This window comes from Lonchura striata, chromosome 3 (genome assembly GCF_050655825.1).
Source record: "Lonchura striata isolate lonStrDom1 chromosome 3, ASM5065582v1, whole genome shotgun sequence".
Taxonomy (NCBI): Eukaryota; Metazoa; Chordata; class Aves; order Passeriformes; family Estrildidae; genus Lonchura; species Lonchura striata.
Genome location: NC_140705.1, coordinates 66,232,973 through 66,254,580, shown reverse-complemented (window position 1 = coordinate 66,254,580; position 21,608 = coordinate 66,232,973). Strand labels below are relative to the sequence as shown.

The following is a 21,608-nucleotide window of genomic DNA, read 5'->3' as shown; positions in this document are numbered from 1 at the left end:
TGAGAGTCCAACAGTAAGCAGTAGTTATTTGTTCTCTTCAGATCATGGGGTTTTCTTAACTGTTAGTAGTCTCTGTCAACTACGTGATGACAATTTCAATATATTTAAAAATTAACAGACCATATTGATATTTACTTACAGAAATCCAGATTCAAGCAAAGATCCAAGATTCAAATTATTTCTTTAACAGAGTAGCAAAAGAGATATCCAAAAATTCCTACAATTTCAAACATTCTTCCTTGGAGCTTTAAACACCACTAACATTTTGGAATACCATTTGATTCATAGTTGTTTCTCTAGGTACTTGTTCATGTGGCACAGAGAACAGCATACTGTCAGAAATAAGCTTAAAACTCCAGTAGTTCCTCATTCTCCCCTATAGCTATAAAATGTACATTCTTTGTAAATTCTTTTCTATCTAAAACAAAAGTTTGCATTTAATGATCTTTTTATTTAATAAATATGAACACTATCTCGAGACGCTTTCCTCTTTCTGGTCTCAAACATTCTTTTTAGGATATTTGTGCTATGTTTTTAGCATTAGTTCTCATACACACTGCTTATCACAACATTGCTCTGATTATTTAGATTTTCAACTTCAACCTTCTCCCTTCAGTTTGTAAGGAAATTACAATCCAACTATGGCGCAACTAATTAGAAAAAAAAATTCTCCCATATGTAACAACAAGAAGTCTGATCAGTATTTTTTGAAATAGTAAAACTAAGTCACAGTGTAAGGTACTGTATGTGTATTAAGCAGACCAATATTTAATTTGCAGAGCAACTTCAGAAGAAATTCTTCTCCTTTTGTTTATACTTCTGCCTTCCCAAGAAGGGATAGAATAGAAAAGCAAACACAGCGGTTAAGGGAATGTTCATTGCAAGTGTATCAAAAGTTGCCATCTCAAAATGCTGAGAAACTACTTTTGTCAAAATGTTACTCGAGGAAAATTTTCTGTGACTTGCTAAAGTCTGTATAGTTCCACAGGGCAACAAAGCACAGCCCTGTAAAAACAGCATATAAGTCTACAATATAAAGCAGGATTTAATATTCACTTTACAGTATCAATGTTTATATTTATTCTCAAACTCTCTTTATTGCCACAGCTTACTTTTAGAGAAAAGAATAATCAGCTTCAAATGGCTGTTGGGCAGAGGTGCAGTACCACAGTTCCCCCCCTCCTTCTCAAGAAGACCCCCTTGGCCTGGTTTGTGCTTGCAGACTGGGTGCTATCACCCACTAATGTAACTGAGGTTTGCATTAAAGGGAGTGCAAAAACCAGAAAAACTTCTAATTCCATTTTTAAGTAGGACATTGCACCCCACTAAAGGAAATGCACATTTTTTATGGCCTGCAGCTAAGAGGTGGTCCCCACTCCCAGGTGTGGCAAAATGTTTTAAAGTAAAATTACACAGGCCCCTTATCTCAGAATCGCTACCCTCTTGTTTAATCTACTTGATTAAAATGTTACCAGACAGGTATCCTTCTACTAAAGTCACCAGACATCTTGTAAGTATTCAATCCTTTTTATTTTCCTTTGTTTCCTAGTTTTGGGCTGTTGATTATTTTTTCAGAATTCCTTCACCTCTCATCCAGTGCTGATTCAGACACCATGTTAAAGGGTGAGATGTGACACCGTTGGTTTGTCTTTTTCCTACTACTCAGTTTTTTCAGAGGTTTAGGCAATCAGTAGGCAACCCAGTGGGGAGAGGTGCAGAGAGTAGAAACCCTAGGTTTTTACCTTTTAAAAGTATTTGGTATCTGTTTACATGGAGACTATCACAAGTAAGACTTCTATAATCCATTTAGATACTTGAGGAAAAGAGAGTGGGCAAAATTAAGAAAAAAATCAATTAAATGCAATTACATACCTCAAATCTATGTCTTAAATTATTCAAATGAATTCTTTGTCAACTTGCAACATCACTGTATCCATTAAAGATCTACAAAGATATCAGAGCCTGCACTGATACTTTCAGTCTCGACCCTTGTAAAGGTGTCCTTTAAAACTTCTTCAGCATCTCTTTGCCAGTTGACAAGATCTAGTTAACACACACAGTTACAGGGGGATTGTAGGAAAAGGAATGCACAAGTATTCAAATTCCTCTTCCTTCACTCCAGCAAACAGAAGTGCTGCAAAAAACAAGAAAATTTCCTTTAGATAGGAATGCTTACCAGTGCCAAATATGAATGTCATTTGAGTGAAGGAAAATCTCAGAATATTGCTGGGCATCTTAGTAAATAAATTAACATAATAGCTCTCAATTCACATGTAATTTTAAGCTCAGTTTGCTCTATTTTTTAAGAAGTTAAGCTTTAATTTAAAAAATTCTTTGTTTTCCTTTGTCTCCCTAAGCTTCAGGACTTCCATCCTTGGCACAGCCATCTGAATTAGATCCAACTTGCCAGAGGTATCAATTTCATTGAAACAAATCTGCTTCAACATTTTTCACTTGAAAGAATTAGACCATGCCTTTGCAAGATAAAATCACATTGCAGTAAGAAGGGAAAAAACCCAACAAACAAGCAGGCTAGCTTATGTCTATCTTACACTAGGAGACTGAGACATCATATCTTTTGAAGTTAATACATCCTAGAGGCACAATAGATTTACTGTTCTACTTCCCTGTTCTAAGAAACTGCTCTCCTACTGACCCAAGATGGAAAACATACCACGAAGGGGCGAAAAGGAATTGTGCTAAAAGTAGTAAATGATAACCAGCATTGCTAAAGAACATTCTCTTCCCAGCACAACCATATGCATTCTCTCTTTGATTAGCTATCCATTCTTTCTCTCCCTCACATTCAGACAACATCCAAGACTCTTTTTGGAAAAACTTCTTTCTGTAGAATACATACAGAAGCTAATAACCATTTCTAAATGTTTTCAACTACCGTATGTTAGAAGCATACATTCTCCTGATTCCTAGGCTCAAATCCAACAGGATATTTAATTGTGCATAAAGCAAACTCGTGTTTTTACCAAAGTCGTTACTTATTTTTCTCTTTAGCCACTCACTGTATATCCTTCCTTGAGAATGACATGATGCAAGACAAGAGGCAGATTTCAAACTGCCACTAAAAGAAACCTATACAAAGGACACCATGATCAAGAAACGTTTGCAACAGCATATTCCGCCTTTTAGCTTACTACTTAGCAAGTAAAATTTGTAGTGTCTGAAGTTATACAGTTAGCAGCCAGGTAGTTTACCTTTCCTTTTGCAACACAAAAATTATGTTCTTGCATAATTAATCAGTTCCTAGAAAATAATTTTCCAGAGTCCTGGAAAATATTCAAGTCTTACAAGTGATTCATAAATGTGACGTGCAATTTTGACATATCAATCTCCTTCATACTGAGACTGACATTACGACCCAACCTCTGCTCCCAGAACTGGCACTAATCACCAACATATTTATCATGTTCCACACTTTACACTAGAGTTGACTTTTTACTCCTACACCTAATCAAGTTTCAAAAAGGACAGCATATGCCACGAAATCCCAGGCACACAATTCCACTGCAATGGGGCAGAAAGGCACCTCAGCAGAGGTCCACTCCAATCCCCTGTGCAGAGTGAGGCCAGCCAGACCAGGGTGATCAGGAATTGTTTTGCATATCCTGGGGAAAGTTGTGCTGGTGTTCAATTACCCCTATATGAAAAGGGTTTTCTGATGTTTCAGTGAATTTCCTGTATTTCAACCTGTCACTACTGTTTCCTGTCCTATCACTCTGGATAGTAATGGGAACAATCTGGCCCTAGCAATGGGTCTTCCTTGCCTGGGGTTTCTGAAGGCAAATCTCACCATTAAAGCTGAGTTGGAGGTGGCTTTAAGTAACTCAGAGTTTTCTGAGGCCATGTTCAGCAGCAGACTCTCATTCTCCTTGCTCTTGCTGCTGATACAGTTGTAGGAGCCCTTCCTGTTCTCCTTTGCATCCTTCGCTAGATTCAACTGCAGGTGACCTTTGCCTGTCCTAAGCCCATCCTTGCACACTCAAACAATGTCTCTATACTCCTCCCAGGGTGAATTCAATTGAGAGCTTATCAGAAAGCCATTAGTGAGTTCACTGGCAATAAATAATGAAAATACTTAAGCAGTTGGAAGCACAAAGCACATTCATTGCTGCCCGAGCTCCCAAATTCCAAGGGGAGGGCACCCAGAGAAATCAAAGTTACTTTCAACAGCACATCATATCAATTTCTTCATAGGTACATTGGTATCTACATTCAAGCTGGCCATTTCCACCTTGAGAAGAACTTGTATGAAATACATAGAAAGTATTTTGGCTCAATCTACTGGGTTATTTAACTCTTCTTATCTATAGAACTTATTAACTACTCCAATCCTTGCTCAATAATAGCTATCTATTACCACAGACACAGGAGAAACATCAGAACTGTCTCATCTGAACCTCACGAATAAAGGGGATCCATTGGTAAGTGTTTTAAGTCTTTATATCCATTCCTTATTCATTTTTACTTTACCAGGAGGATACAAATTCTTACAAGCAAGGTAAGGAAGAAAGCTGAAAAGTTTTAAACAATTTATTACATGTGCTTCAGCTTCATGTCAGTCACGCATGAAAACTGGCATCCTTACCATGTTGATAAAACTATGTGTAAGCTGGAATATTACTTTTATATTCTCACACATCTATTACTGATCTTGTTTTCTCCAGAAGGGGACTATATCTTATTTCTCAGACAGAACAAATCCTATAGTAACACAATATTTAAGGTCTGAACTACCTCTACACTAAAACACATGCAGGAAAAATATTACTATTAATGAAACAAATCTAACGTGCCCTCCTCCTATGAAAGAAAATATTGCACTACAGACTGATCTCCAAATAAAACAAACATTAGACAGAGTTACATAAATAAAATATTAAATAATGAAATGCAAATTCTAAGAAATTTCAAGATATGCCAGTATAATAACCCTACTTTGGTCACACACTATTATTTCTAGTAGAAGAAAATAAATATCAGGCTCTACTGAACCGTAATTCTTAGTAGGAGACTAACTTTCATGTCACTGAAGTTGGTAAGACTAACATAAGAACCATCAGTGCAAACTCTGACTTCCGTGACCAGCTACAAACTTTCCCAGTTCTATTTTTCTTTCCAGGATTAAGGCAGTAAAGCAATTCTTTTTATTTCTCAAAGAAATTACAATACACACGAGAGGACAGAAAAGAACATTCCATGAGTTTATACTTCCTCTAAATTGTTTTTTGTGGTTCGCTAATAAGTGCGGCTTCAGGAGTTTGAACACATTAGTGCTACCACCACTTTGTTCTAAGTGTCCATAAACACAGTGAAGGAAGGAAAGTGAAAGAATGCTTGCTATTCTCTTCTTCCTTGCTCTTGCCTCCCACCTCCTTTCCCAGCTGAGAAGGAGCATTTGCCAACCCACAGCTATGACTGGCACAGTATTGCAGGGCTCCGTGCAATAGGACCAAATGCAACATACAGGCTTGCACTTAGAAATCCCACTGCTCGTGTGGCATCAGGAACTAAAGGCTCCCCATTCTGCAATGCATGAACCATTCACTGGCCACTAAAGCTAGTAAAAGAGATTCACTGAAAATATGAGATGCCACACCAGACCCAGTGCAGTCAGAGATAAGGCATGCAAACACTCTACAACAGAAGTGAAAAATGGGGGTTTGGAGAAAGTATAAACCATACTTATTTATAGAGTATGACTAAGGAAATATTTATTTTTAGCCAGGGCCACATTACATATTATATTTAGCTGAATAGCTAAACCTGTCATTTTTATCTCAGACTTAACTATATATTTAATCAGTGTGGGTTTCTTATTTTCTTTGATGCTGACCATATTCACAAAGCAATTGCCTGAGACCAGCACATTTATTTCTCACAACAATTAGATTTCAAGCTTGGATGTGGATCCAGAGTAGTCTGTATGAAAATCTTCTGTTTTCAGGCTTTGCAAGCCAAAACAATCATGTTGCAAGAGCAGCAGCCATTCAACTAATCTGCCTTCATTTTCATAATTATTTTCTGCTTGTGGCATGGTAATGATTCTGTTAGAGTGCAAGAACAGGTTCTCTGGTCATTCTTCTCATACAATGCAACCATTACTTCCTAATGAAGTAAAAATGTAGATGTAAAATTTCAGTTAAAATAATCAGAGCTTAACAGATGAATAAAATTTACTTGAGCAAATCAACTCCCTTGCATTATGAGCTCCATTGTATTAAAAATATTTTTGTCTTGAGACTAAGTAAGTTAAGGAAACATTTCTGAAGCTGACTATACAGCTTTCAAGCTGTGCTGTCTGTATAGAGCAGCTGTTTTAACATCTACTCGTGTCACAAATACAATTTTTTCCACTCACAGTAGAGGCTTTGGTGAGCATATTCCACAAAGGTGTTGAAGACAGCTGCAGAAAGGAGCAAGAAATACTTTTCAATAGGTATAGGTTCTTTAATATGCCACTTATCACTTGTCTGCTCCCCCAGTACTATTCCTGTCTCTCACAAGCTCATTTTAGGCAGAATACATTAAAAGATATGCTATTCTAGCTTAAATCAGGAAAGTTTTGCCCAGCAACCTCTGCTTCTCTCACCCCACTTTTTCTTTTCCCAGCTATCACTCCCTCCCACATGCTTCCCTGTCATTTTGAGAGTCAAGCCCAACACACAGTTCTGCAGGAGCAGGCTTCCCTGCTGAGGGGAAACAGGGTGAAGAAAAACTAAAATGCTGCTCCTCAAAGACAGGAAAATATGAGTTTCTATGCCTGGGCTGGATGGAGGCTCTGCTGGGCAAAAGCTGCATACAGTTTGATAGACTTGTTTCCATACTTCCCTGAACTACTTTATGCCTCAGAAGTCCCCTCAGAAAAATAACTTCATTACTTTTCAGGGACACTGTAGAGATAAAAGCCCACAAACTGAACAAACTCAAACCTCTCCAACCAGGAGAGGCAGGCAAGTACTGAAGTAAGGGCAAGTAGAAGTATTTCTGTGTTGCCGAGTACGAGTGTTTTGTTGGACATGATGCACAGGTTTCTGGGAAAATCCCTGCCCTTCTAAGAGTGCAGAGAATCATAACCCTGTTCCTGATACCACTATTAATCAGGCAAATGACACCAAAGACTTATCACCTCTCTGTGCCCTCTAAATGATATAAAAAGTGTTAATAATTTTCTTCCTCTTTGACATGCTAGATGAAAACTGGGGCACGAGGATAAAAAAAAAAGAGTTGTACTCTCCAGTCAGTTGTGACTGAGTGAAGAGGAAGCAAGAAGGACACTCTTACAGATGATGGAAAAATTTCTTTGTTTAGGACACTTGAGAATAAAATTTCAGGCTTGCCTTTTTTTATAAATAATAAATTTATCATTGATACAATAGCTCCAAACAAACAGGCCTAACTATGCAGCAGAGTAGTACAAAGAAATTCAGCATACAGGCACAGCTCTTATCTTGAGGACAGTTGGGTCCATGCCTCCCCTCCCACCCCCAAGCCTTGTAACCCTCATTAAAATCTTTCTGAATCTCAAGTCCTCTTGCACGAAGCATGAGCAGCATATACACCATCACACAGCACATTTAGAAAGAGGGTGAAAACTGCATCAGCCCATTGGGATCCCTACCACATAAAAGCCATTGGATCCTCCACTGGCACACTCTCACACTGGCATGACATGCAGTATCCTTGAGCCAGCAGAGCCAAGAGGGGAGTGGCAGTGTCACAGCCACATCCATGAACCTACTGCACACAGCTAACTGAACACCTCAGACTGTAATAATAAGATCCAGTTACTGCCAGCCTCAGCTGTATTTGAGCCGGGGTCAGAAGGTGAAAGATACTATATTCTACTTAAAAGCCTTTCAGCTTCTAAAATTCATAACCAAAGAGTTGCAGAGGAAAAAGAACTGAAGCTGTCAGCTGTTTCCATATAGCACAGTGCAAAAAACAGACAAGTGCTGAGCTATAAAGAATCGCAGAGCTTTGCCAGAATTTGCTTCATTGATTAGATGAGGCAAGTATCAGATTCAAAACTAGACAGGGAAAATGCAACAGGCCTAATGAAGTAAGGCTGCTCATCAGAAAACTAAATAACTCATGGTGAATTTGACTGACTCCCCATAAAAATATCATTGAATGGATATTAAGCGATAGGTTTTGCTCATTAAGGCAAGGTAGAGAGCTCACAGTTAGACAATGAAGCATTTTCTATTTCAGCTTTCATTTAATCACACTTCTGAAAATAGCTACTTCATAAAAACAATCCTCCCCCTCAAAAAAAAAAAAGCCCCAAACCAAACCAACCCCCCCTTACACAAAAACGCTCAGATAAACGAAAAAAGCCTCAGATAAACAGGTGATAAGGTTTAGGCTCTGCTGTTTTGTTATTCACCCTAATTTTCTTATTGTGCTATCTCCCAACAGGCAACACAAAAGAAATCTGCACATTTGTATGGGGAGTTCTGCTAGGAAAAGAACAATCAGCTGCAGACATGAAAGGAACTGAGAAGTCAGCAATTTCACAGCCTTTGCTTTACAATATCTGCTGCAACATTTCAGATCATATCAAAGCTGTTGTCACACACCATTTCCATGGAACTGCAAGATTTAGGGAGAAACAAACATGGTACCAAATCCACCCATCAAGCAGGGACAGATACACCCACGGTGCTGTTTTTCCCGTGCCTTATGTAGTCATTATTTTATGTATCCTAAGCACTCAGCTTTCAATGACCCGCTGACATGAAGTGATGACCTTTCTATTTAAAAATCTTTCTAGTGTAACTTCCCAGCTCCTCTCTCCCCTCCCCATCCTTCTCCCCCTTCTCTTTGGAAGCCTACCACTGGTCATCAATGAGTCTTTCTCAGAATAAGTACCATGACAACTCACATCCTTCCCACCAAACTTCAAGCATTTCTTTGTGCTTAAGTTAGGGGTTCTGCCACCATAGACACATAAGAAGCCTGAGTTAGTCTTTGGAGATACCACTGTCTGTCCCTGCTGACTTCAGAGAGAACCTCTGAAACAAGGTGTAAAGGTCTTACAGACAAGCCATGCGCAGTTTAAATCTTATATAACATTTTCTAATCAAGACACTTGTCTGTCCCCTGCTCCCCCTATAGTTCTCTCCTATTTAACGATTTCTTCTTGACACTGTATTGTCCACTCTCAATGCAATTTCTACCTGTAATCTCATAAAATTTGTACAGAGGAGGTCTACCAACATCACTTCTCCAAGATGTTTCTGTGTATTTTACAGCACCCCAGTAGCCTTTTTCCTTACATTTTAAGAATGCAAAAGCATGGTCTGCATATGGGACACTTCTCAGACCCCATTTTTTTTCTGCTTTTCAATGCAGAGATTCAGGTGGTTCTTCTCTAGATGCAGGCCAGCAAAAAAGGCAAGAGTATTTGCTCTATGATGCAAGCCACTGAAGAAAGAACACCTAGTTGAAGGAAATATGATCACCAGCAATTCATTATTGGGGAATCATCATCTGCTAAACAAGGTTTGGTGTTATAAAGGAATAGTTTCCCATTCCTTTTGTTACACTATCTGTAAATACAAGGACAGCAGAAGGCAAAAGAGGTTCTTAAGAAGGTAATAGAGAACAAAAATAAGACTGAACAAAAAGACAGCATTAGGTATGGCAAATATTGATGTAATCTCCTCCTAACTGCCATGAGATAATCAGAGGCATAAATATTAATAATTTACTGTAAACATTCACAAAATTACTGTCTTCCAAAATTCAATCCAGAATTGTATATTGTGAGATAATTCTCAAACTCTTTCTGAAACAATGTCATAAGACTTCTCATGCCTCAACCTCTTCAGGACTCATGCCCATTTCAACACAAGACACTGCCATGAAGGAAAAGCGTAAAACTTTATAATCTAGATAGAATTTAAAAAAAAAACCCAAAAAACCAAAAAAAAAAACCCACAGAACATCCAGAGAAACAATTCAAGCTTTAATCTGAACAAGAATTCCCAAATCTTAGGGCATTTTAGAAGGTAAAAAGACATGCAACTGGAATTTGGATTTCAAAAGCAAGCTTTGAAATCTGGCCTAAAACACCATATAAAGATCTTTGAGAAAAATCAAAGTATCATCCAAAGAAATCTGCCATTACATTCAAAGGCCAAGCAATGACAGAACCCTCACAATAGTTTCCAGCAGTAATTAAGCCAATGCTAAGAAACATTCACTTATTCTAACAACTCTGTTCTATTTCAGAAACATCTATTAGTAAACTACAAGAAGAGTTATTAGGAGCAAGTCCTCTCCCAGAAATACTCTGGATATTCCACATTAGGAAAACAAAACAACAACAAAAACAAACAAACAATAATAACAAAAAAAAAAAAAAAGTCGAAATAATAAATCAAATCTCCTCAACTAGCAACTACTAATCCAGGCACCAGCACCTCATCTCTCAGAATTGTCACTTGCTAGCAGCTAGCAATCTTGTAAGATACAATGTTGTGCTGGCATCCTCTCTCTGAGGCAGCTACATTAAACTGAACCAACCATCCGCTTGATCAGCAGAGGTTTTTAAAATAAACACTCTCAGGGGTGCTGAAACATGCAATTTACTTATGGCAGAGACGTAATGCTTCCCCACTCAAACAGGCACAGGCACTATGATCTCCATCCAGTCTCCTGATGACTTCTACTCTGAAGCATTAAGTATGATAAGTAGCAAGCCTTGGCAAGCATCCAAATGTCTATTTCTAAAGCATTAGTACTCAGAAACCGTAACACAAACCTAATCACTGTGCTCCCATGCTTACAAACAAAGCCGAACACCCATTTTCAACACAAAGGGTCTGCTTCCCTCAGTGCAGCTCTAAAGAGCAAGAGAGTAAAATAAATTTCAGTCAAATAATTGCTCTCCACTTCCTATCCACCCCTCCAGTCTCCAAACATCCTCTAACCCAGATTCTAAAACAAGGAAAAACAAATGCCTCATTATATAAACACAAGTTATGTTTGAAAATCTACTTGTCTGCTCACCAACAATGATGAGGAAACATTTCTTGGTGGAAAAGAAAAAAAATCATGTCATCACTTTCCACAGCTTTCACTTGAAAATTATAAAAAAAGCCAAAAACATAAGCTAAAATCTTGAGGAGCCACTGCTATACCAGAAAGATCAGGTCCTGCTGCCCAGGGAAAGGCCGTGGCAGCCTATCCCAGCTTGGTGTTTCCTTCTAACTTAACATTAACAGGTTATAGACAACCGACATCTCCAAAAAGGGCTGGTGCTACTTGTATCATGTCTATAATAAACTGTAATGGCCTGGAAATGGTTCTCTCCCCTCACTGATGAGACAAGAAAAGCAGATAAATAGCTGAGAGGACCATGAATCTTACAGCAATATTCAAAGAGGAACTTAATTCTTGCCAACTTCAAAAGGATTCTGGCCTTCCCTGCCCCCATGGTATGAATGAGCAGCACCCAGACCCTTGCAAGCCCTAACTTCAAAACTTATTGGTCCAAAAAAAAAAAAAAAAAAAAAAAAACAAACCCAAACCCCCCCCCCCCAAAAAAACCAAAAAAAAAAAAACACAAACCAAACCAAAAAACCAAACCCCAGCAGCACAAGTACAGAAGGGGGATAGGAGGGCCTTCCCCCGCTCCCCAGTCCTTCAGGAAAGACAACTCAAATACAAATATTCTCAGAAGTTATCTGCCCCACATAACAATGCAGTAGCTGATTTTTACAGTGTGTTTCACTCACACTCATGTGAGCACAGAGTGGTTATTGACCCCCTTGGCTGTACCTGTAACAGCAAACACAAGGCTTCCTTTCACACCACTGCAATTTAAAACAGCTCACAGGGACTCAGCAGCAGGTGCAAAGTCGCAACTTAAAAAAAACCCCATATAACAGCCTTGTTTGCCCAGTCCAAGATGACAACAAACTCTAACATCTTACCTGAAAACCTGTCTTTGCAGAGAGGGACAGCTATGAAAACAAAACATCCAGTTCCTCTTGAACGGGTTACAGGAGCCAGAAGCTACAATGGGCAAATACTTGCACATGAAACTAAGAAAACAACCTTGAAAGAAGAGCTTCTTCATGTGCTCAAAATTTATGTGCAAAAAATGTAGTGATTATCATATAAAATACACTTGAGCAACTTTAGTAACCCCAGATTTTTCCTAGACACAACAGACAGCAGACACACTTTTTATTAACATATGAATTTAAATGATGGGAGAGAAAGGACCAATTACCATCTGGAAGCTGAGTGAAAAAAGGATACCTGCTCAACCATTTTACAGAATGTTCCCACCTAAAATCATATAAAATCCAATTCCTTCCATTATACCTTTATCATACGTTCTACAAACTTTGCTAAAAGAGCCCTGTGCTTAAATAATGAACTAAGAACTTCCACTTACTATCACAGGTGATTTTGACACCACTGATTTCAAGAGTTTTTATCAGGCATCAGCCATTAGAGCTAGCACAGAGGTTAATTAATCTCAAATCTCTTATTAGTGGCAAGAGGGGGGAAATAGCCTTTATTTTCCCCAGAGAGCATGAAGTGTTGTAGCTTCTGTAGGAGTTACTTTTGCTACAGTCTCTCATTCTAGCACCTTGAATGTTTATCAGTCTTTGTAAAACCCCAAGTAAGCAACCTTCCTTCTCCCTAATTTGGTATGAAAATATGAGAATCACTGCAACAACCATTTTTTTCCTCCTAATAGTCAATCCCTTTTGACTGACTACTCTCCAATAGAGAACTTGCCATTCACTTAGGATGAACAAGGCTTCAAGAAACTGCATTTTCACAAATCAAGTCTAAACAGCACCACGGGAAACAAGAAATAAATTATTTGGTAACTTCTGTGGATGTGAAGTCTTCTAGATAAGGACATCTAAAAATTTAAACCCTTTGATGAGGCTCTGGAAACCAAATATAATAACTCCTGAAGTAAAATTGAACAGAGACTGTGATAGCCAGCAGTGGTGACACCCTTGAAAGAAAAGCAGCTGGACCACTGACTTTGCCTGAGTCTGTGCAGGAGCTCCCTTCCAACACTATCTGCCTTATCTCTTTGACGCAGCCAAAGCCTGTACACAACAAAAGGGTTTATCAAAAGCATCTTTTTCCTCTCAGTATTTCTGTGGCTATGACCACCACATTATCTCAGACTATCCTACTCTGTCACACATTAATCTTCAAAATGTCAATTGGACAAAAGGGGGTTAGAGAGAATTTCTACACGATTTGTTCAATGGCACATGAAGTCTGTCAGGGCAGAGAACTGAAGCCTCTCTCATCTCCTCAGGCCCAAGTCAAACATCCCGTTTAATCAGCAGACTTTTCTCACACGTGTATATACCACACTGCCATATAACCTGAAAGTAAACCAAATAAACAAAGTTTTTGAAAAAGCTGTAGTACTATTCCCTCTCATCTGGGACTGAATGAATTATTTAAATCCCTTGTCAAATGACAAAGTGAACAATATGAAAAATAAACATGTACACAGACACCTAATATGCAATTCCTGATTGACAGACTGGAGTCTGACTTTGAAAGCAGAAAATACATTACTGAATAAATGCTATCCAATTTTCCAAACATATTTAGTATGTTATCACAACACATCTGCACAAGCACTTTTTGCTATGACTTTACTGTACAGAGTGTTTCAGCCAGCCAGCACAATGTAGACCAGAGACAGCTCAATCCTTTTGAAAGGAAAAGGCTTGTGTTTTATGACCTTTGTCGTAAAAGTAGATGCATTGTGGTTCTCCATAGAGTATTTCCTGACATCACCTTGTGTTAGGCAAAGCTTTGTTAATCTTACCATCAGACAAGCTGTGAGTGATGAGCAGTCTTTTAACAAAAGCTACTTGGAGATGAGGCTCCTCTTTTGTCTTCCAAAGAAGCTCATTTATAATTGGAGAGTTTACTACCCTAAATGGAAGTCCAGATACATTTTATCTAAAAGATAAAACAGGGTTTTCACAATAACAAAATGAGGAAGTTCAAAGAGGACAGAAAAGCTAATTAAGAAAGATACAGTTACATATAGTGATTTAGGTCAGACGATCTCTTTTCATGGCTTTTAGGAAGTAGCTTCCAAACTGACCTTTCAGTTCCCTACAATGTTAATAAATTTTGAAATGTAATTAATTCCACGTGTATGGCAATTAAATAATCCTCTGAGAAGTCAGACCAAAATCAAAATGCTTTAGAGTACAGAAGAGCTGTCTCTTTTGAGAACAATAAGAAAAACAAAATTGTGAATAAGTACATAACCCAGGCCTTTTTAAAAGCTTAGGCATCTCAGAAATTGATATTGTGACACCACAGTCAGTCTCACCTAGAGACCTGACTGTCTTCCCTTGAGTGTGTTTCCCCTACTCACACACCTGAAGGGCCCTCAAAAATGTAAAGGATTCCTGATCCATGCATGTGCAAAACAAAACTGCATGACACAACCCTTTTTGGCCATATAAACGCAGCATGCTGTCTACCTGCAAAAACAAAGCATAGTAGGTGCTTCTATTTTTCAGAAAACCTTGCCCTGAAGAGTTCTGCACTTTACATCATTCTATATATAAATGCATTATTACCAAAATAAAAAACCCAATCAATTCCTCTGAAAAAATCCCTACTCTTGTCTCTCTCTTCTACAGCTTATAAAAAAATTTGCATACAAAACACTGACACTTACTTTATCTGTTTTCTTTGGATAGTCGGGTTTTCTTTTTTCTCCCTCTCTTAATAGGTTAACAGGAAAAAAACCAGATAGGTCAGAAAAAAAAAAAAAAAGGAATTCAAACCAAACAAACAGGAAAATCCAACCACAACACCCTACCAAAATTAAGCCAATTCATACTAACTCAATTTCAATAAGAACTTTCACTTGGTGTTTCATTTTAAATATTTTGAAGATTTTTTTTGTGACCACCTCCCCAAATACTCAGATTTCTTTCTGCATCTTTTATGCTTACATTCCCTGATGTGCCCAAAATAAACACAACTTTAAAGCTACCAGGCCCATCTTGGCCAAAATACCTGAGAACTTCCAGTGTCATGACAAGGGAGAGAAACACAGAAATTGTTTGAGGTACACAAGTGGACACTTAAGACTTTTGCCTTGCAAAACCACAGGACAAGGCAACTGTCACATGCAACCAAACCAGTATACTTGTTGTACAGGCTCCTGGCAAGTTCAACAGGGGAAATATTTTAATTGACATGAACAAGTTTGCACAGCAAATACTGAAGATACAAAGGCTTTACGTTTTTATTAGCCATTAGAGGGTTGCTACCAGCCCTTAGAAATTCTCATTTCTGCAATCACAAGTTAAAGCAGAAGAGAACAAAGCAATGTAAAACCACTGCAGGGGAGTGGAGTCCCTAGCACATTCCCCAAAAGCCACTGGGCCATCCAAGATTTACGATTTGTGTCTTACTCATCTAAGGGAAGACTCTTCTCACTTCCTTCCACTGCTGGAGTTGGTTTTCAATTAGTGAGCCAGGATTACTTTGGCAGATTCAACAAGCAAGACCTCATTTATGCAAATCCCAATACTGCAGTTCATTACAGGAAAACCTGTCAGTATTTAAACCTTCCTGGTTTTTGAAGTTCATTTTTGGTCCAGGACTGGTATGCACCCCCATATAGCAAATTTAAGCCTACTGGCAACAGATCCATTTTTAAGTATCCTCCACAGGTTCTTCAGAAATAACTCACATATGTCTATGCCCTCTCCAATAATTTCATGCTGAAAAACAGGGCTCTAGATCCCCTCCTGATGTGATGACTGCAGTGTGAAACTTGGAACTCTCACTGTGAACCACATCCAGAACAGACAGCAGAAAACACCACCTTTCCACAGACCTTCTAAACTCTGAATTACTGTGAGCTTGAAGTCAGAATAGGATAAATAACAAAACACAGCCTCATATCTACTACTCTCCTCTCATTTGCTCAGGATGACTCTGCTACAAAATAGAAGAAATGACGATGTCAAGTGGAAATACTGACTACAGCTATTGTCTACCCTACAAACTGCCATAATGTTTTTCCAAGATTCTCTCCAATCAGTATGGCAACCAAACAAAAAGAGGTATATATGGACAAGACATGAGAGAAGCTGGTCTGGGAGAGAAAAAAAATTACTAATAGTCTGAATATTCTGAAAACACATTAATCTTCCCCACCTCCAAAGGAAAGTTAATAGAAATAGCAAACGTTCACACATCATTCCTTTGAAAATAAATGTATACCTCCTCCACAGCATATGATGCAGGCCTAATAAAAAAAAATGAAAAAAGTTTTTCAAACCAAGTGTTTTCACACTGTCATGATTTTCTTTTATGCACACACCTGTCTGATGCAGGTGTGATTTCTGTCCAGATCACTACTGAAGTTTTGTGTTGTTGCTCAAGAACTTCCTTTCAAGTTCTCAGGTAAAAAAAATCCAAGCATTCCCCTCACAATAACATAACTAAACATGAGCAATGCACTGAAACTTGCAAATGCAAACAAAAACTCTGAAGTCAGACAAGACACCTTCACACTATGGAGGGCACAAAATAGAGAAATCAATATTCTCTTTAGGCAAATCCTTGGTTTCTGTAGATTTAAATACAGTGAAGGAAACTTCAACATTCACATTGCAAACATGGTCTACAAACTAACTGCTCATTTTTGTTTGGAGAGGCGAATTTTAACACCATAAATTGTGGGTTGGAAGGAGTACAAGGAAAGAGTTGCTTATACATATATACTGAATCTGTGGCTTCAGGGGGGGAAAACAGTTTATTTTTTTTTAATGTCATGACACTTGCCGGTGCTGTAGAAGACACACGTTTACATGTACAGCTTTAGTAGTTCGCAAGACGGGATGCCCAATACCTATTCCTTGAAGCAGTTCTGTTAGCTCCCTGGAAGACAATAAGCCTTCTATTTACAAAAAATAATTGTTCTAAATTTGAAAGCCTTCTCAGCTGGATACCTCAAAGAGCACATACCACTCTAAAAAATTTTTAAAATAAAATGTTCAGCAATATCACCCATGTGGATCAACTCTGACAACTGAAATGAAACTGCCGACCAAGGAAGTATAAAGTAATTTCATAAAGTTGCATGCAAAAAGACACCTCAGTATCCAAAGTATATCCCACTTGTCTGCAGAGGCAGCAGCACCACTTGCTTAGTGGGTACTAGGACTCCAGCCAGCCATGAGGACTCTGCTTCTCTCTCAGCCTGGTGCAGGATGTTAGCCAAGTCTGCATCTCCTTAACATCCCTGATCACTCAGGCACAGAAAGGAAATTCCTACACTAATTCATGTAACAAGTGCAGAAGTTCATTAGCAGAGATTAATAGATCTATCTACTTTCTTTTGCAAGAATCCTACACTTCAAAAGAACCCCAAAACATTTTCAGTAAGATTGCACTCCATCCCCAGGGGCTCATCACATTCAGGCACACACAACAAAGGCTTTTCTGCACTTGCTGAGCACCTCACAAAAATTATTATGACTGCATCTCCAAGATGCAGTGGTTTTCAAGCCTTTCATCTGCAAGCCTCAGAAGATTTTCCAGCAGACATGCAACTACTGGCTAGAGCGATTAGGGTAGTAGATCCTAGTTTAATTTCCCCCATTCCACAAAAGCAGTCAAAAGGCCACAAAGTCAAAAACTGAGTAACCCTGTGTTTCTTTCAGTCTATTTTCACCCAAGTTAAGCAATATTTATTCCTGAAGATGAAAATTTTAAAAATTGACAAAAACTTTCCTCTGAAACCAGAGATTGTGTTTAATCCCACTAAAGTACCAATCAATTGCAAACAAAATATTCTACAAGTGTGAGCTGTGCCTCTTTAGTCCAGAAAAGAGAAGACTGAGAGGGGATCTCATTAACGCATACAAATATCTCAAAGGTGGGTGCCAAGAAGATGGTGCCAGACTCTTTTCCATGATGCCCAGGGACAGGATGAGGAGCAATGGCCATAAGCTACAACACAAGAAGTGGCAGAGCACTGGAACAGGTTGCCCATGGAGACTGTGGAGTCTCCTTGTCTGCAGACATTCAAAACCCACCTGGATGCGTTCCTGTGTTGACCTGCTCTACGTGACCCTGCCTTGGGATGGGAGGTAGACGAGATGATCTCCAGAGATGCCTTCCAACCCTAGCAATTCTGTGATTCTATGGCAGAAAATTTGTCAGTTTCCTCTTCAGTGGAGGAATTTCTTCCTAATTGTAATATTAAAGGGAAAAAAGTAATTAAAACTCAAGTCAAAATTGCTGTTGTGTTCATGAAGCAATATCCAAATCATTTTTCTTCTCCTGTTTTCACTTGAATTTTCACTGACTTCATACAGAAGAATCACAGAGTAACATTATCTGGAAGTAACTTCTGTTCTCTTGGTCCTATTTCCCCAACAAAACAAGAAAAATTGACTTGGGCTGCTCAGAGGCTTGTCCAGCTGAGTTCTGAATATCTGCAAGGACATCACAATCTCCCTGGGTAGCCTGTTCCAACACCTGACTCCTTACAAATTGAAATTTCTTTCCCAGATATCTCATTGGAATTTACCTTGTTGCAACTTGTGTTTGTTGTGTCTTGTCCTACTGCCTCTCCATACTTTGTCACTAGTTAACTGGAGACATGGAATAGTTTTCCCATAAGGAAAAGCAACATCTACACATAGGATTGTATTCTTAAAATGTTCACAAAATATGGACACATGGAACAGGATCTGCAGCTAATTTTTCTGAAATACATGAACTGCGTTTTTGTTTGTAACCTAACATTCTCTCCTATGGCTTGTACTTCTGCAGCATGAACCACCAAAGCCTCACCTTCACATGCAAGTAACGCAGTGCAGCCAATGTGGCAAAAACTGGCACCACAAATTATTCTGTAGTAATCCTCCTATACTGAGAAACACTCGGTTTTTGCTCCTTATTTCATATCACAGAATGGAACTATATGGTCTTTAAGGTCCCTTCCAATCGAAACCCATCCCCCTGCTATGGGCAGGGAACACCTTCTACTAGAACAGGTTGATCAAAGCCCCATCCAGCCTGGCCTTGAACAATACCAAGGATGGGGCACCCACAGCTTCTCTGGGCAACCTGTTCTGGTACCTCACCACTCTCATAGTGAACAATTTCTTTCTAACACCTAAACGAAATCTGCTCTCTTTCAGTTTAAAGTCATTCCCCCTTGTCCTACCACCACCTGAATTAGTCTTGCCAGCCTAAGGTACTTACTCAATCTTACAATAAACTCCTTTTCACACAACTTTTTTGCTGAGCAGGGAAGCAACGTTCAGCGATGTGGGCACTGGCTACAAAGAAAAACCACGTGAAAACCTGCGGTCAACATGAGGGTGAGAACTACAGGCCACAGCGAAGGCTTACACCCGCTCCACCGGGGCATCTCCTTCGGGGTTACGCGGGCAACCGGGGTGGCAAAGCACCAGAGCGAGCTCGAGTGTTTGAGCGCTGCTGCGCTGACCGTCCTAAGCACACCCTTCTCTCCAGCCTCCAACCTCCTGCACCAGGATGCATGCGTGGTTCACAAAGTGCATCTCGGATTATTTTTTTTTTTTTTTTAATCAGCATCTTCTACTGTGGGCCATCCGTAACCCTGCTTCGGCCCTCCGGGCACAGCACGGGGCGGGGAGGCGCTGACAGCTCAGGCCGGCTGCGCCCGAGCTCCCCCGGTGCGCGACCCGCGGGCAGCGAGCGCTGCCTCCGCTCCGCTCCGCCTCGGACCGACCCGGCGGCCAGAGGAGCCGGCACACCGCGCTCTGCCGCGGCCACCGGGCACGCAAAGAGCCGCCCGCGGGTGCGGAGCGGTCCCGGGGCTGAGAAAGTCTCGAGGGGACTCTGCTTTGGCCACATGAACTTGTGGCGGGGCGCGCCCCACGCTCGGCTCCCGGGGCGCCGCCGGCCGGTCCCACTCGGGGGTCGGCGCTCACGGCGCCGCGTCCCGCCTGGCACCCGCCCCGCAGCCCCGGCCTCCGGCCGCCCCAGCCCCGCCGCCGTGTCCCCGGTGCGGAGGGAGGCCCCAGCCCAGCAGCCACGGGGGTGAGGGAGAGCCGCAACAAGTCCCCGCCGCCGCCGGCTGCCCTTACCCAGACAGTGCCGCAGGGCCAGCAGAAAGTGCGGGGGGCCCCCGTTGAGCTGGTAGAAGAGGGAGCCCAAACAGAAGAGCAGCAGGGTGGCCATGCAGAAGACATAGTCGCGCAGCGAGAGGAAGGGCAGCAGCGAGAGGGGCCGCCGCCTCAGGAAGCCCCCGCCCTGGCCCGGGCCCCCTCCCGCCGCCGCCGCTGCCGCGGGGGGCCAGGGCGCTGGGCATTCCCCGCCGCCGTGCTGCTGCTTCTTCTTCATCCTCCCCTTCGCCGCCGCCGGCTCACGCAGCCCGCCGGGGGAAGCGCATCCTCCATCCGCCTGTCCGGCTCCAGCTGCCCGCGGCCGGGAAAGTTCCCGGGAGCTCAGGGGATCCGTCCCGTCCCCATCGCCGTCTGCCCCCGGCTCCGCGGCAGGCGAGAGTCCCCGGCGCTCCTGCGGCGGCGGCTGCTGCTGCTGCTACGGAGCGCCGCTAAGGGGAGGGGAAGGAGGTGGTCACCATCCCGCTCCCTGGGGCTCCTCTCCTCCTCCTCCGCCGCCACTCTCGCTCCCTCTCTCCGCTCGGCCTCTCGCCCCGGTGTCAAGTTACAGCCAGCGCTCCGCCACCGGCCGCCCGCAACTCGCGGCCGACTTATGCGCGCCGCCCGGCCCCGCCGCCCCCCGCCCGGCCCGGCCCGGCCCCGGGCCCTCCCACCCCGGCCGGCCCCGGCCCGCCCGCCTCCGGTCCCGCCATGCGCCCGCCGCCTCCGCGCCAGCGACCCCTGCGGGCGCCGGCCCCGCCGGCACAGCGCACCTGCCCGGCCGCCGGCGCGGACACTGCGCCGTGCCGAGCGAAGTCTAGAGCGGCTCTAAGGTCTGCTGCCTTTACAGTCGTGTAACGTCGTTCGGGAGGGACGAAGGGGAACACTCTTCTCCTTGCAGCCTTGCTGGGGTGATTAAAGCAGAGCTGCTGTCTGCTGGAGACAAGGCTTTAGACCAGTATACAGAAACGACAAAATTAAGATTGCACACGCAGCCTTAATTTGACCCCCTTGTATACATATGGTTTATGATACAGTCTCTAATTACTCGATCATGCTATTTTTCCTAGACAGCCACTTCCAGCCATGTGACTGGTGGGTGAATGGCATTTCGCTCAGCGCTGAGCTGTGTAATAGCTTCATCCTATTTATACAACATATGTCCCCAATGTGTCCTGATGGCTTATTCGGAGCTATTCTTGTTCTTGGGCATTGTCTGATGTAGAAATGTATTTCATTCCCCTTGTAGTTGTGTTGCCAGCTCAGCAGTGGAGGGAGGAGAGATCGGGGTGGTAAATTATGTTCACCATTTTTTTTATGGACCTGGCTGGAATCAGGGATTTCCCAAGATCCTGCTCATGGTGTCATATGAGACTCTTCATTTCTAAGAAAGAGAGAAATTCTATTTGCTGTAGTTTGTAAGAAAAATTGAAAATCAGAAGC

The 21,608-nt window shown here is 41.5% G+C and overlaps 1 protein-coding gene across 2 annotated transcripts in view; it reads right to left on the bottom strand.

Moving 5' to 3' along the window:
- The window catches only part of UST (uronyl 2-sulfotransferase), a 149,272-nt gene extending 128,480 nt beyond the window's left edge, over positions 1 to 20,792 (bottom strand). The window contains exon 1 of one of the 2 annotated variants that reach the window (XM_021527031.4): positions 20,151 to 20,792. In XM_021527031.4, coding sequence (XP_021382706.1) covers positions 20,151 to 20,406 — 256 coding nt within the window. In that variant the 5' untranslated portion in view covers positions 20,407 to 20,792. The remainder of the gene's footprint in view (positions 1 to 20,150) is intronic. The other variant, XM_021527033.4, reaches the window with a different exon arrangement.
- Between the last annotated feature and the right edge of the window lie 816 nt (positions 20,793 to 21,608).